The following is a 17,056-nucleotide window of genomic DNA, read 5'->3' as shown; positions in this document are numbered from 1 at the left end:
GACTTGCAGCATGGGCAACTGTTGGTCTTCCATACAACCTTGCCCAGGCCTGCGCCCTGGATAGTGAAGACTTTCCAGGCGCAGATTCATGGTCTCGCAAGACTAATGGATCCTCATAATTTTGTATTCCTTTCCAAATCTCCTCTCTATCTTCTATGTTCCAAGGAATAAAGTCCTAACCTATTCAATCTTTCCTTATAACTCAGGTCCTCCAGCTTCAGCAATATCCTTTTAAATTTTCTCTGTACTCTCTCAACCTTATTTACATCTCTCCTGTAGCTAGGTGACCAAAACTGCACACAGTACGCCAAAGTAGGCTTCACCAAAAGTCTTATGCAACTTCAACATAACATCCCAACTCCTGTGCTCTGTACTTTGGTTTATGAAGGGCAATGTGCCAAAAGCTTTCTTTATGACTTTATCTACCTGTGACACCACTTTCAATGAAGGAGAAAAACCTATTTTCAGAGTGAATTCTAGTGAATTCTCTACTGTAAGGATCTATGGATGCTGTCAGTAAATATGTTCTGATCTGAGGCTGATAGATTTTTGGGTAACAGGGAAATCTGAGGAGATGGCCGCCATGGATTTGAGGCACAGCACATCTGTTGTACTGAATGGCAGAATAGGCTTGAATGGTCATATGGCTTATTGCTGCTTGTGTTCTGAATATGTGTATGCAGTATGCCAGGTGCTGATGTGCAAGTACTTCTGTTCTTTTTAACCTACTGTTCACACAAAATGATGATTAGATCCACTCTTGCTATCTAGTTAATCTGGAAGACCATTCTAAACATTGAGGAAGAACAATATTCTCATATTTTTAAACCTTTTGATGGTTAATATAATTTTCTGGCATTCTGAGTTGGTTAAGCAATCGGGCATTGTCTTTTGATACCATACAAACCTGATTTAAAGTTTGAACTGACCAGATATATTTTCATTACTGATCTGATAATTTTTCAGAGAACATAGTTTGCTCATTGTAAAAGTGGCCGCCTGGTAGTGTCGTCATAGTTTATGATTTGTCACAGTAGCTATAACTGAAAATTTTGCTCTGGCAAGTTCTTACTGTAACCATTGTTAGAATGCATTCTTAGAGTCCTGCCCCAATTTTATTCTGTACTTTGTCTCTGTGCAGTTGTGCATGGCCAAATGCAACTCCACCTCATCACTGGAATCTGTGCTGATCCAGGATCTGATCCCTGGTGATGGACAAGCTGTCGAAACAGGTGACTCTCTGGAAGTGTCATACACGGGTTGGCTTTACCAGAACAACACATTTGGACAGGTAGGGTTAACTGAGTTGAAATGAAATTGGGTTGGTATGGGGTCTTACTGATTTGTACTCTGTTTCTCCCCTCCAGTGTTATGGTTTATTCTTTTAGAGTAGGTAGGCCATTGTTAAAATCAAAATAAGCATCTGCACCAAAACTTTGAACATGAAACACTGGATAATTATTTTTGCAGACTTCATATACTTAAGGGAAATGAAGTAGTACCGTGAAACAGTTATTTATGGTAAAGGCCTGGGTGACATAATGGAAACCTTTCACTGTTGGCTCCAAGTGTGTCCATGCACAGCAATCCTGGTTCGTTTCCTAAACTAATACAATTACTGAGATGAATGCCGAATACCATGAGATGGTTGATAATGGAAAATCATCAAAAAGTCTTGCTCTGTTGTGGCTGAGAAATCTTCATTCTTCATTTTGCTTTTCAGGTGTTTGATACGAATGTCAACAAAGACAAATTACTGCGATTGAAGCTAGGATCAGGGAAAGTGATCAAGGTAGCTTAAGTGGGGGAATGCATGACACACGGGTCTGTATAAGGAAAATCGAATTGTGCGAGGTTTATGTTTGTATATTGTAATAAATACAGTGCATTTAAGTCTGTGATATTAGAGTTTGCAATCACTGATAATCACGTATCAAATGTGGATTTCTTTTGTGTTACTGGATGTGTTTTGATTTGTCATTCCCTCATTACTTATTTTCTTCACTTTTTATTAATGTTGGGGCTATCACCCTTGTGCCTCACTCAGGGTAGTTCATCTTGGTTTAGAAGATGACATTTTCTGATGATATCATTGGTTATGGACCTTGTTTACTGCTAGCTGCTATGTATTTCAAATTAGTGGCCTTTAAAAAATTTTCTCCTGCTCAAATACCCTCATTGGCCTTCAGTTACTTAGCAGATCTCTGATTTAGTTTGAGTCCAGTGCTGCTATCCCATCTTGAAGTTTCATCCCCAAATTTAGGGACTTGCTTTTTAACTTTGTGTGGAAGTTGTTGGGGCCATCTGCTTGTTTGGCTTTGGTGCCATTTGTCATGTGTTAACATTTCTGGTATAAATATTATTTCAGCTGTTCATTAATTTTTAGATTTAGTTTGATTTGTAGCATTACTGTCCTATCTATCATGGAGACTGAAGGAAAACATAGTTACTGGCCTATGCTTTGCTCTCAATGGATCTCCCTCAGATTTTGACGGCTTCTTTCTCCTTCCACTTTTTCTTGTGATCTGCTTCTGCAAGCCTTTGCCTGTTACTCAGTACCAGTGCCTATACTTTAACACAATAGCACAGTGTGATCATACACACAGACACCTTAGCCAGATTGGAAATGGATAAGACACAAATGAATTGTTTTGGTTTCCATGATTTCCAAATAGTTTTCTGATCACTTTTACTGTTGTTGGATTTTTATTTCTACATTAGTTTATTGGAGGTATTTTGTTTAACTTTGGAATTGCCATATTTTTAGGGTTGGGAAATTGGAATGCTGGGAATGAAGAAAAATACAAAGAGGCTATTGATTATCCCTCCGAGTCAGGCGTATGGATCACAAGGCATGCCAAACAAGGTTCCACCTGATGCCACACTAGTCTTTGAGGTGGAGGTTAAACGGGTGAGTAGCATTTAAGACTGAGGTAATGGAATGAACTAGTAATTAACATAAATGGATTTTTAATCCCTGAGATTAAACTCCCATGACAAGGCTAATTTAGAGATTAATGGGGACTTTCTCCATTCACCCCCTAAAGTTGCTGGATCATATTTAGTGAAATTGAAGTACAGGAAAGATGTAAATAAGGTTGAAAGAGTACAGAGGAAAATTTACAAGCTGCCGGGTCTGGAGGACCTGAGTTATATGGGAAGATTGAATAGGTTAGGACTTTATTCCTTGGTACATAGAAGACTGAGAGGAGATTTGATAGAAGTATACAAAATTATAAGGTGTACGGATAGAGTAAATGCAAGCAGGTTTTTTTCCCACTAATTTGGGTGTGACTACAGCTAGAGGTCATGGATTAAGGGTGAAAGGTGAGAAGTAGGGGAAACTTCTTCACTCAGAGGGTCGTGAGGCTGTAGAATGAGCTGAAAGCGCAAGTGGTGCATGTGAGCTCTACTTCAACGTTTAAGAGAAGTTTGGGTAGGTACATGTATGGTAGGGGTATGGAGGGCTATGGTCCTTGTGTAGGTCGATGGGAGAGGGCAGTTTAAATGGTTTCAGCACCGACTAAATGGGTTGGAGGACCTGCTTTTGTGCTGTACTTCTCTATGACTAAGTTTGAGCTACTTCTGAAACCTTTAGCAGCTGAGAATGATGCTTTTGTTGATAATTTGGACAATAAAAGGCAATTATATCAATGAAAGGGTGGTGGATTTGGGTGAATGTGTATTGATAAGTTTGTTTTGGAGATTGGTACTTTGGATGTAGTGTAACTTATTAAGAATTGTATAGATTTTGTGTTAAATGGGATGCCTGTTTTCATTGCACAAACATGTCAACAAAATACTGATTTATTTTGATCAATGAACATATATGTGAGTTGTTGGATCCTGTGTTTCGTGTTTGTGTAGTCGGAGTTTGACTGCATTATTCTATCTTACAGGTAAAATTTGCAAAGGAATCAGGAATCGACAAGCAGAGTATTAGTTCTCGTGATTCAGTTGCATCGTCACCAGCTCCCAGTGTTGAAAACTTGGCAATGGAAAGTGCAATCCCAGTACCAGTGTCCATACCTCCAAAACCTGGGTAGGAAACTTGTAGAATGTTGTGAGCTCAACATGTCCTGTGCCCACTCCCAAGGTTCCTATTTACAATTTGATCAAGGTCGATGAGTTTCTCATTAAGATCGTAACTTCTCGTTTGTATGTGGGACTTAATTCTAACATGCTTGGTGTGATCTGATGTTGAATTCTCAGTATGAGAAAGGACAGTACAAATGTTTGGATTCAAACACACCACCTTCTGGCTTCTGCTGGTACTGGGTATGAAGAGGAAGATTGGAAGATTGGTTGCATTTCAATATTTTTTTTGTGAGGATGCATTGAATTTGTGTTCTTTGATTTGCAGTGTATAGAAAATTTACAATTCTGGCTTTGCGCTTGAACTCCTAAGGCTGGCTAGATTTCAATTCCTAATCAGTTAGGAAAGTAACTTATTTTGTATGTTGAGGATGGGCTGAGATACATGAATAAAAAAGGTCTCTGAATTACATAGAACTTTTGAGAATGCAGGAGGATTTTATAGAAATTTGGCATTAAAGTCAAGATCAATACTTACTGTCTATTATTGTTTGCTATTGTTAAGGTCAAGGTAAGCAGACACAGTATTTACTTAATGGGATTTCTAAAATTTTAACCCAGAAATGGAGAAATGGTAGGGTATGTCTAATTAAAGGTGATTTGAGACTTAGACTCCAGAGGATGTCATTTTTTGTATCTGTTGCTCTTTATCTTCTAGATGGGAGGTTTGCTGGAGTGGTTTGAGTAACTAATCTGTTGATGGTAAATATTGTGGTCAAAATGCCTCTGTGATGGAGGCATCCAAATGTTTACAATGGTCGTTAGTTGCCAATTAACGTTCACTATTTTATCCTGGATTTTGTTGAAATTCCTGAGTGTTGGAACTGCACTTATCCAGGCAAACAAAGTATTCTATCTTGGAAAAACCTTTTGGAAAGTTAGGAGATGAGTTGTGCTGGATGATGTCTTGGATCTACAGTTAAAGCCATAATAAAGGCTTCTGCCCGCAGAACTTGACAGAGCTGTCTGTACTTCATGGCTGCAGCAAGTGGAAGGTACATGGAGAAGAGTAGACTTGCCAGCAAACACACAGTAGATCAGGAAATTGGCCACCTAAATGCTGGTATAATTTTCCTCCTCGTGCACTGCTCTGTCAAAGATCAAATTTTGTGCTATTCTTGATACGAATGACTGAGACATGATTTATCTGGTGTTACCTAACAGAAAGTGTCCAAGGTTTTGCAACCAATGGTGAGCCTACGTGCTTCCACTGTTCACCTTTGGAGGGAACTTCCTTCCTGGCCAAGTACAAGTTCCATACACAATGTATTTCCAGAATAAGAGGCAACGTGGGGGCTGGATTATTGGTCTTTTTAAGAAAGAAAACATCTTGAATCTCATTACAGTTTTGCAGAGCTCTTCGGACTTCCAAAAAGAAAGGGTTTCCCAAATAATCTGCTGGATTGATTTCTCTGCATGGAACAGAATTTGACAACTGAACACCTGGTCTGGATTTCTGATATTCATCTAACTTCAATTGTTCTGAGTTTGAACCAGAAGAATTTAATATTTAAAATGTTGATGCATTGAAAGTATTTAGTGCAATTAGGGAATCGTGTAGCCGTGGATTAATGAATGGGGCTCTCGGAGGACTGATGTGCCTCACTTTGCAGCTTCACCCATGTACTCAGCTTTTGTTTACATTGAATTGATAGAGGTGGGTTGGGTGTTGCACTTATTTCTGCAGTTGAAATCAGTCTTCTGTTTGTTTTATTTGTAAGAAGAGCTCTGAGAAGACTTCTGGCATCGGTTGAATTATGAACGTGTGAGGAAATGGAAAAAGTAAAAGGACTCATTTAGAAAGTTGTTAATTTTGTCACTAGTGAGGATAATTAAATTTAAATTATTTGTTCTTTCAGGGAGCAAAATGTGCGGGCAAAGTCCAATTCATTAAGCGACATGCTTTCAGTAAGTATGGGGGTTTGCACATAGTTATTGAACAATAATTTCTACTGTTGGCTGCTTTTTGCTAGTATTATTTTATAACTTTTTAAAAAAAAAAATGTCCTTCCTGTCCTTTAACAGAAGAAGTAATTAGACACCTGGGGCGCCATGGTGGTGTTGCAGTTAGTGCAACGTTATTACAGTTGGAGTTCGGAGTTTAAAGTTCAATTCCGGTGGTGTCTGTAATGAGTATGTACGTTCTCCCCTTGACTATGTGGGTTTCCTCCCACAGTCCAAAGATGTACCAGTTAGTAGGTTAATAGGTCATTGTAAATTGTCCTGTGATTAGGCCGGTGTTAAATAGGTTGGTTTCTGGGAGGCACAGCTCGTTGGCTGAGAAGTGTCTGTTCCATACTATATCTCTAAATAAAATAAAAATAACTGCTTCTAATTAATGTTCATCTGTAATGATGTGCTCAGAAAACTTAGTTAATCTAATTCTTCAGTGCCTTCCCTGTATTTAATGCTGAAAGTGGCACCTTGACACGTTTTCTCTACTCATTTATGGGAGTGGTTTTTGCTGGCAAGTCTAATATTTATTTCTCATTAGATCCACCATCAGAGTTTTAAATTTCTGAATGGACAATGAACCCATGTACACTACCTCCAATTTTTTTTCTTTGCTCTCTTCTTAAACTACTTAATTATTTTTAAACATATTTCTTATTATTTATTGTTTTTTTATTAGTATACACTGCAATATACTGCTGCTGCAGAACAACAAATTTCATGAATTTCGTCATTGATATTAAACCTGATTCATCCATAAATGCCTGAGAAGGTGGTGTGCTCCTCTGTTGAAGGAGGACATTGTTGGACAGGAGTTTCTGGTTTTAGACACTATAGTGGTGATGGTATGGCAACCCATTTCCAATTCAGAATGATGTATGTTTTTGGTGTTTTTGATTCTGTGTACCTTCGATCCTTGTGTTTTTTAGATGATAAAGGTGGGTCTAGCAGGTGCTTTTGGAAAGGCAAGTAAATGCAGTGATTATTTTGATGGTGTAGATTGCAGCCATGGTAAATTAGTAAAGAAGGACATGAATACGAAGGATAGTAACCATGGTAACAGTCAAACTGTTGCTTTGACCTTGTTGGTGTCGAGCATCGAGAGCATTTTTGGAGCTGAACTCATCTAGGAGAATGTTTTATCTCACTCTTGTTTTCTATGGAGCTCGGTTTTACAGTTGTGCTAATTTCTGAGAATTGTCTTATTTTAAGTTGTCTTAATTTTCTTCAGAAAAGTTGATGTACTAGAATCAGGTGCTCAACCATCTAACTCTGCTCCATAGATATAGTGTCAGGAGATGAGTCATTTCTGCAGGATGCCCTATTCTCTCACCTGCTTTAGTAGCTCAGTGTTTGTCGCCGGTTCAATCATTTACGTCTCTGTTGACCCACAGATACAGCTCATGGGTAATCCCATTGTATTTTTTGTTGAGTTCTTTCCTTGGGAGATGCTCGCATAAGAAGGCATTTAGAAGTCCCTACCTAGATACAGTCTAGATCTTGGTGCATGAAATTGTGCATTTTCATTTAAAATAAGCTTGCCTGAAACATTCTACAGATCTGTGTAGGGAAAAAGAACATAAAGCATTTTGGGTTGAAGACCATTTTGTCAGAACTATGAAAGGGAAGAGTTGGTTTTGAGTTGCAGAAAGGACTGATGAAGGATAGATAGGACAGAGGGAATATCACTGATGGGGTATTAATGGTTTTATAGGTAAATAAGAGCGTTTAGGAAGGGAGAGAACATGAAGAAAAGAAATGTTAAATTTTTGAAATGCAGAGGTAATAGGAAATCGCTGGCAGCTCAGCCTATGCTGTTGGGGAGAGAAATTTGAGCCATTATTGAAGATGTATAACCTGCAACAGAACTGGCCAATATTGCCAGTATTTTTGTTGCTGAAGATTTCTAAAGTTAAAATATTAAACCCTGACTGTGCCCCTTTTGTAAACAAGATGATTTTCCATCCTGTTGCTTTTGATTCTCGGATTTGTTTACTAATTATGTGAATTACTATTTTCTTGTATTTGTTCTTCCTGTTTTGTTAGAATCCTGATACTACTAAAGCCAAACTAATTTCTCGAATGGCAAAAATGGGACAACCAATGCCTTTTCTTGCGGGGGCTCTTTCTGCACAACCTGATTCCAGTGACTCTGAACTTGAGGTAAAAAGTTAGTAACATTATTCTGCTTTGTGTGGCAGAGTTAGAAACAGTTTGCTTAGTATGTAGAGTGAATTTTATTCTGTTTTAGAAGAAAGTGATTATACATAGTGTATAAGCTCCATGCATGTCCACTTAGTGATTTAGTAAATTCAAATCTAAATGAGTAGAAACAAAAGTTTACATCAAAACAACAGGATATTCATATTCTGAATATTTTCTAGCTTTCTTAAATAATAAGAATCTGATGGAGGTGAGGCAGCTGTTCATAATATGAGAAGTAATATATAATTAATTGTTGTGGTTTTATTATTGTTTTTCTTTAAATTTGGTTCACCACCTCATAGGAATGAATAATTATTTTGTGATCTCTGTAGCTCCTCATTCACATCTGTCAAGTAGAAATACTCTGTACTTTGCAGACGATTTCACTCATGATGTAAACTAGTGATACAAACATCAATTTGCATAGTTGAAAGCTATTCAGCCCCTCATTTTTTTAATGTGTAGTCATGGGTGACCTTTTATTTCATGTTTACCCCTTTCTAATCTCTTAATTAGAAAGCTGTTGTTTGCTCTTGATTACGATATTCTTCAACACTATGTGCTAAATATTTAGAGACCAGTTATCCAAAGCAACTGTGGGATAATTGAACAAAATATATCTTCCATATACTGGTGCACTCCTTGTGGCACTCTTGTGATAGAATATACTTTTAAAAAATTGGCAAGGGTGTTTAGGCATGCAGTGGATAATGCATTATTCTGTTTGGGCTGAATTATACTATTTTAGCCAACAACATAAGGGGATTTCGCTTAGTTGAAAAAAAAATTGCATAGAATTTGATCAGATTTTACATTGCTCATCCATAACTATTTTGCCCACCTCTTTTTAACAGACTAAGCCATCCGGTTTGAGTTTAATTTTCTAATTGAATCTAGCCATAACTGCACATCCTATCATCGCAAAATCTGTTTTCTACCATCACCTCTATCCACATCCCCTGACCATCACCTGAAACACTTTGCCATTCCTTGCTCATTTCTATACTTGGTCTTCTGCTCTGCTGATTGGGCTTCTGTACTCCATTTTGGTCAACTTTTGAGGTCTGAAGTTTCCTGCCTGTGGACAATTCTTAAGTTGTTCAGTGATTATTATTATTTTTAATTTTTTTTCCCTCAACCCTCCTTTAGCTTTCCTTACTAAGGTTAAACTCTGAGCCTGACTCTTGCCTTATAAAATACTGCTCCTTGTTTTCATGTACTTTATGCCCTCATCCTAGTGTTTATAACATCTTACCTCTATTTAGCATTATCTTAGTTTTTTCCGCATCTGATCCTTTGCCTTTTAGATGGTTTTATCAACTTTTTCTATTCCATGTTATCAGTAACCAATGATGAAAACTTGTCCCCAATCTTGTTAAAGATATGTTTTTTATGCACTCTTTGTCGAGGCTTATTTTCCCCCCATTTATATTCTTTTGTAAAAAAAACTTGTTTGCCTTAGTATTTGGATTATGTATGTGAACTGCTGTGGTTGTGAGGTATGAGAATACAAGTTGCATTGCATGCTTTGTCTAAATTCTGATTCCATATATAATCAATAAGACCCATATAGGTTCAATTAAGGTTCACTTTATTAATTACTTTCTGCAATAACTACTTATAAGTACACTCTGGGGTGGATTGTTGGGTAAAAATAACTTTTTGCATTCATGTCATCTGTGATCTCTTTGACCATCTTGCAGGATCATTCTTCAAAGGTAGCTCCACTTGCTGCCTCATCATCAGTTCAGCATACCGCAGCTCCTGTTCACAGTCTACCTCCACAGCATCCAGCACCGGGTAGGGTACAATGAGCTTTATCCCTTTGTGCTAAACACTCATTGCATTTATCATAATTTGACCCATTAGTTAGTATCTGTTCAGGGTCCATTTCAATTTGTATCTGCACATTAATCTTGATTTATTTAGCATCTATTGTATTACTTCCATTTCTTTGGTGTTAGTTGCCAGTTCTTTTCAGGCTAGATCTGAAGCAGAGGGAATTTCCTATCTTGATACATTATTTAATCTCCTACCCTTTTACCATAATGTAGCTTATAAACTCCTCTTGGGCTTCCAGCCGGTATAGGTATCACTTATAACTGTTCTTTCTTCCCTGAAGAAGATGGCAGCGTTTGTCATCAAAACATCAATTATAATCAATGCCTGTACCCAGCTGGAAGCCCGAGAAGAGTTTATTCATCATACATGCCAGGAATGCACTGGATCCTTTTTACTAATGTGGCTTGTTAACAAAAGTATTACACATTAGGTAAATGAATCGTGCATATTTAACTGTCTGTTTTCATGTTTTTGGATGTAGTTAATTTACTGTAGTTTTTTTTTTCTTGTAATTTTGTTTTTAATTACCAGTGCCAGTTTCCATGCTTCCGACGTCTTCAGCACTAATGCCAGTTGCTTTGCCTGCACAGCAGGAACTGGCTGGCAGTGGCCAGTCCTTCCAGGTATGCTGCAGTATCTTTTATTAATTTAACATGCATGAGTAAACCTAGGGAAAGTAATATAATGAGCAAAGCTCGTCAACCAGTGCTTTCACGTAATTTAGACTTGTGTCTTCACTGTAAGCAAAATGTACTTTAAGATTATCAGAATTTGACTTTGTAAGCTACTTGAGAGATGCTGGGACAAGTCAGTAATTGGACGAGGAATACATTTTATGGCACATCTCAAAGGAGGACAGTGGGGTAGAGAGGTGTAGGGAGTGAATTCCAGATCTTGGGACCAAGGAGCAAATCCTCCAGTGATTGACTGATTAAAATTGAGATGTCTGAGATGCCAGAATTGGAAGAGTGGAGGGTTCTTAGAAATTGTAGAAATGGAGAAAGTTGCAACAGAGAGGGTCCACCAGCCAATTCAGTAAGTATTAATGTCTTTAATGCTGCTGATATCTCTTGTCAGTCTATCAATATTTATACCCAGTCCATTAGGCAGTGCTGCACCTGTATTACGTTTTCTACAGCACAAGCCCTGTTTTTACCCACATTAATGGACAAGCCTTTTCTCATGAGTGTTCACATATGCTCACTGTTACTTATTACCTTATGCTGATTAAGGTGGTCTGCTGCATGTTTGCCTTGCAAGCTAGAGCACTTTCCGCATTCCTGAGTGTGTTGAATAGAGGTGGAAAGAGTGATGTATTCAGATTTTTTTTTTTTTTTTTTGGACTTTTTACACAGTCTGTTAATGTTGTACCTCAGCCATACACAGGAATGCCCTATGGTTACACACAAGGCCATGGATCGCAGACGCAGATTCAGCCAATTGGACCGATGTACCCAGCTCAAACACCACAGTATCAGGGTAGGTAGGCTCTATGTTTATATTGTTGTATTGAATGGTTTAAACAGCTTTTCAAAGTGAACCTGGAGAAATTGTGTGCCTTTATTGCTATTGCATGAGCCACCAGTGCTTTGTTACAGTCCTTGAGATACATAAAACACATAGCCTAGTTTAAGTTTGTTTTCCCATGGGCAGGTGCACTAGTAAAACCCAGTGATTTGACCTCCAGTTTGCCATTTGACACTAGTGTGTCTAGTGTATAACTGAGGAATTACAGTGCTGATGTGCTTTTACTAAAAATGGTGCAATCATTGACTAGCGTCTATTCAGCACATGATATTAAACAACTTGGTATCACTTCCAATTAAGAACATGCTAACACTGTCTTGATTTTATTTTTCTTTACAGCTAGTGGAGATGTCACTTCTTTCATGATGACTGAGGCACGTCAGCATAACACTGAGATTCGAATGGCTATCAGCAAGGCCTCAGATAAAATTGACCAGCTTGCACTTAAGGTGAGCTGATCGTACAGCCTGCAGTGTGTCAAAGAATGCTGGGCCAAACGTTAAATTAAGGGTTTACCCCAGATACTGTGGTGATGATCCACGGAACTATGTAGGCGCAAACTAGGGTTTAAAGTAAACTTGGCTAATCTCAACTGCGTTAATTACGGGTCTGCTGTAGTAGGTCTATTGGCAGGGGATATGCACCTGGTTGGTAGCCTGTCTGCCAAAAGTGATTATTTAATGTGGAAGCATAGAATATTGGATTACTTGGCCCTTTAGTCCTCTCCACATTCGATGGGATCATTCACTTCAGTTCCTTATTCTCACCAGCACTTCATATCCCTTGACCCCATTCACTATTAAATTCCTTAAATAGGTGTAATTTCCTGGCCTTTACTGCCACCTTTGGTAGAGGATTCCATAGGTTCACCTTACTCTTGAGTATAGAAATTTCTGCTGATACTCGTTTTGAATGATCCTGAATCTGTGACCCCCTGGTTCTAGATTCTTCAGCTATCAGGATTACCTTCTCTACATTTTGCCTGCCTGGTTCTATCAGAATTTATAGATTTCTGTGAGATCCTCTTGCATTGTTTTGTACTCCAGTGAATGATAGGACTAACTGACTCAATTTCTCATTGCATGCCAGTCCTGCTATCCCAGGAATCAGTCTTGTAAATTTAGGTGCACTCTTTCCATGGTAAAATGTTACATTTAGTTCTATCACCATCTCAATGATAAATACTGTAAATGACTCGGGACCCAATACTGATTCCTGCAGCATCAGACCAACCCTTCCCTGCTTCTGAATTCATGTTTGTATATTATCTTACCATTCCATATCTTTTAATTTTGTGCTCTGATCTCTTGCATGGGATCTTACCAAAAGGCTTTCAAAGGTGCATGACATGCACTGATATTCTGTTAGCTAATTTCTAAAGTGTATCCTCAAAAAAAAAATCTCCAGTAATTCATCTTAATCATGAATTCCCTTAAACTCACTCTGACTTTGTTCATTGTCATGAATCTCATAATCTACTTTGAGTTGCTGTTGACTTTGTTTTTATTTGCTGATATTAAGAATTATTGTAAAAGTGTCTAGATGGAGAGATTTGGCTTTGAATTTGTTGTACTTCAAGTCAGTCCAGTTGCTTGCTGCTGCTTCTGTGACTATGCAATGCAAGTATTTGGCCTTGGGCAATGCTCAGGAATTTGGATGCAGTTTTAGGGAATGCAAATGATGTGAAGCATGCAAGTGCTGGTAAAAGATAAGAATAAGATTGGAGCATAAAGTGGATTTGTACATTTGTTGATGCTGAGGTCTGTCCTTCGATGTTACAGATGGAAGACTTACAGAAACACATGACTGGCCCTGCAATCCCAGGCATTTCATCATTCACCATGGAAACAAGCATGATAATGCATAATATCCAGAGGATTATACAAGTAAGTGCAATTGCTGTGTATGTTTACTACTGATTCAGAGATAAGATGTGAGAGTCATTGACAGGGTTGTTTCTTTTTGATGCCCTTCCCAAAATGGTTTTGAAAAGGTGATGTGAAGGAACTGGACAAAGGGCCTTTGAGCATAGAGTACGGTGCATTAACAGGTCTTTTAGCCCTGATACCAATATAGTGACTGAGCTACTGAAACAAAATCCAAACAGCATCTTGAACAGATTGACAGCATTGCCAATAATAACTCTTATTTGTTTGGTGATCAGAGTGTGTGTGTGTGTGTGTGTGCGCGTGTGTATGATTCTGGAGAAGAACGATTTAAGTGCTACAGCCAGGGTATTGACTTCTCTTGTTGTCAATGCTTTATCCAGACATTCAGTGAAATTGCATTGAGATTTATACCGTCATATCATTGTAGACGCTTGGGCTTTGATTTTCATACTGTTGTCTGCTGTTGTTGAAGATGGGGCTGTTCGTAGAACACCTTTCCCCAGAAATATTTTTCTAGTAGTCCATGGTGATCACCAAGTGGACCACAACCTTGTCGTAGGAGTTGGAGGCTTTTAGACCATTCCTCCATACAAAGCTGTTTCAGTTCATCAATATTTTAGGATACCTTGCACAAACTGCCCTCTTCAGGTTATGCCACAGCATCTCAATTGGGATTACGTCTGGAATGACCATCCAAAACACAGATTTTCTTCTTTTTAAACCATTCTATTGTTGAGTTACTCTTGTGTTTCGGATCATTATCTTGTTGCATCATCCAACTTCTATTAAGCTTCAGGTGACAGACTGCTACCCTGATGTTCTCCTGTTAAATGCCTTGATACAATTTTGAATTTATTGTTCCCTCAACAAACTGCAAGCTACCCAGGCCCTGAGGCAGCAAAACAGCCCCATACCATGATGCTCTTCCACCATGCTTCATATTTGGGATGAGGTTTTGGTGTTGATGTGCAGTGCCCTTTTCCCTCCAAACATTGTAGTGTGCATTTCTGCCGAAAAGTTTAATTTTTGTCTCACCTGTCCACAGAATGTTGTCCCAGAAGTGTTGTGGAACATCCGGTTGGTCTTTTGCAAACTTGAGATGTACAGTAGTGTTTTTTTTTTTTGAAAAGCATTGGTTTCCTCCATGGTTTTGGTGAAGATTCTCGTTCAGTGTTTTTCTTATAGTGGACACATGAACTTTAGCAACTTGTCGAAATTTCTGCAGGTCTTTTGCTGTAACCCTTGGGTTCTTTTTCACCTCCTTCAGCACTCCACATTGTGCTCTTGGTGTGATCTTTGCAGGATGCCCATTCTAAGGGAGAGTAGCAACAGTACTGAATTTCCTCCATTTATGGACAATTTCTTACTGTGGGCTGAGGAACACTCAGGTGTTTACAAATGCTTTTGCAGCCTTTTCCAGCTTCATGCATCTCTACAATTCTTCTGCTAAGGTATTCAGAAAATTGTTCTGATGTAGGCTTAACCCCAGAGATTCATATACTTTTTATGAACCTAAACTATGACTGTTTAAATTCTGTATTTATTATTGATGAGAAGAGTACAATTGTTTGTGTGTTATTAGTTGAGGCAGACTTTTTTTTATTTGTCTATTATTGTGACTTAAATGAAGATCAGACCACATTTGATGAGTGATTAATGTAGAAGACCTTGTAGTTTCAAAGGGTTCACTCACTTTTTTTTGCAACTGTGTGTAGGCTGGAGTTAGGGCCTTGTGCTTTGGCTGTTGGTAGGGTCACCCATATCAAACGGGTCAAAGGGTAGAGGCCAGACTAAGAGTCATGCTCCGGTCCTCCAGGTTCAGGGGTTCAGCTTAGGGCTAACAAACCTGACTGGGCAAAAAAAAAGTTACAGAAACAGCAATAAAGAACCCATGTATATCCGTGTGTAATGGTATGGACAGACAAAGATGGAGGACCTTCATTGCTGCCCTAAATGCCAGCGGTGTAATGAGCAGGAAGAAGTCCATGGTGCATCACAACTGGATATTGTGGAACTGTGTGGTTTTATATGTTAGTTTGTGACACTGTGCTCAGAAGTATTAAGATTAGCAGACTCTGTTTTCTGTTGTGTATGCAATCAGGCATTGATGTTGGCGTGCTGCTCAATTACATGTCGTCGTGGGCACTGAGTAGAAAGTATTACACTGTATTCAGTTTTTATTTCCTTTTCCATCCACTCTGATTCTTCGCAGGAAAATGAAAGACTGAAGCAGGAAGTGTTTGATAAAAGCAATCGTATTGAAGAACAGAATGGAAAGATCAGTGATTTGATCCAGAGAAACCAAAGGTACCAGGGATGAATCCAAAATGCATTAAACTGGGCAGTGTGAACAAGGGCCAAACTGGCAGGACATGGTGGGAAATCAGGTAGTGATGATATTTATTGCTGGGCTTGAGGTTTAAAAGTTCCAAAGAGGGACTGTAATAAGACCATAAGATATAGAAACAGAATTAGGCCATTTGGCATATTGAGTGTGCTCTGTTATTCTGTCATAACTGATTTATTGTCTCTGTCAACCCCGTTCTCATGCCTCCTCTCTGTACCCTTTAATGCCATTACTAATCAAGAACCCATCAACCTCTTCTTTAAATATATCCAGTGACTTGGTCTGTATAGTTGTCTATAGCATTGAACTCCACAGATTCACCACCCTCTGGGTAAAGAAATTCATCCTCATCTCTGTTCTAAAGGTATGTCCTTTTATTCTGAGGTTGTGCCCTCTAGTCCTGGACTCTCCCACTATTGGAAACATCTTGATGTCCAACTCTGAGATTCCAGCACTCCCCCATCTTCTAAATATGAGCAAGTACAGTCCCACAGCCATCAAACGATGATCGATCTTCCTAAGAAGTTGGTCAAACCACAACTCAAGCATTGCATCCAATTCTGGTTAAAACAATTAAGGAAAAATGTAAATTTGCTAGAGAAAATGCATAAAATAGTTTGGTTCCAGTAATGAGAATTTTTTGGGTTAGAATAGAAAAGCTACAGTGTTGTCATGAGAATACAACAGGAAGAGAAAAGGTTTGATAAAGGTGTACAATGTCAAGATGCATTTAATTAGGGTAAATAAAGAAGCTGTTCCCAAATGTCTGACTCCAGGATCAGAGATCACTGATTCAGAGGAATGAACAAAATATATGAGCGGTATCTAAGGATAAAGCTCTCCTGGCGTAGGGAGTGGTTATGACTAGAAGTCACTGCCTTTGAATTGTACAGGTAACTGTGGGGTAAAAATTTGTTGGGCCACAGGGAAAGAAAATGGGAAAGGGACTGGACAGTGAACCTGCCCCTGTTCCATAACAATTCCATTTCTGGTTATTCCCCTCCTACAATGTGATCGATACTCCTCTTGGTTTTCAACATTATTTATTTATTCGGTACAGTAACTGGTCCTGCAGGCCCTATGAACCTGTGTTGCTCAATCACACCCATGTGACCAATTTACCTACTAAGGTGTACATCTTTGGAATGTGGGAGGAAACCAGAGCACCCTGAGGAAACCCATGCACTCACGGGAGAAC

At 38.7% G+C, this 17,056-nt stretch overlaps 1 protein-coding gene across 11 annotated transcripts in view; it reads left to right on the top strand.

Moving 5' to 3' along the window:
- Positions 1-17,056, top strand: part of LOC134359947 (FK506-binding protein 15-like) — an 81,227-nt gene that overhangs the window by 18,664 nt on the left and 45,507 nt on the right. For all 11 annotated transcript variants that reach the window (XM_063073821.1, XM_063073823.1, XM_063073822.1 and 8 more), the window contains 12 exons: positions 1,142-1,291; positions 1,724-1,792; positions 2,768-2,911; positions 3,900-4,042; positions 5,955-6,003; positions 8,095-8,211; positions 9,957-10,053; positions 10,627-10,718; positions 11,472-11,574; positions 11,962-12,071; positions 13,404-13,508; positions 15,724-15,818. In XM_063073821.1, coding sequence (XP_062929891.1) covers positions 1,142-1,291; positions 1,724-1,792; positions 2,768-2,911; positions 3,900-4,042; positions 5,955-6,003; positions 8,095-8,211; positions 9,957-10,053; positions 10,627-10,718; positions 11,472-11,574; positions 11,962-12,071; positions 13,404-13,508; positions 15,724-15,818 — 1,274 coding nt within the window. The remainder of the gene's footprint in view (positions 1-1,141; positions 1,292-1,723; positions 1,793-2,767; positions 2,912-3,899; positions 4,043-5,954; positions 6,004-8,094; positions 8,212-9,956; positions 10,054-10,626; positions 10,719-11,471; positions 11,575-11,961; positions 12,072-13,403; positions 13,509-15,723; positions 15,819-17,056) is intronic.

This window comes from Mobula hypostoma, chromosome 21, assembly GCF_963921235.1.
Source record: "Mobula hypostoma chromosome 21, sMobHyp1.1, whole genome shotgun sequence".
In the NCBI taxonomy this organism is placed as follows: domain Eukaryota; kingdom Metazoa; phylum Chordata; class Chondrichthyes; order Myliobatiformes; family Myliobatidae; genus Mobula; species Mobula hypostoma.
The sequence above is the reverse complement of the archived record's forward strand: the minus strand, read 5'-3'. Positions and strand labels throughout refer to the sequence as shown.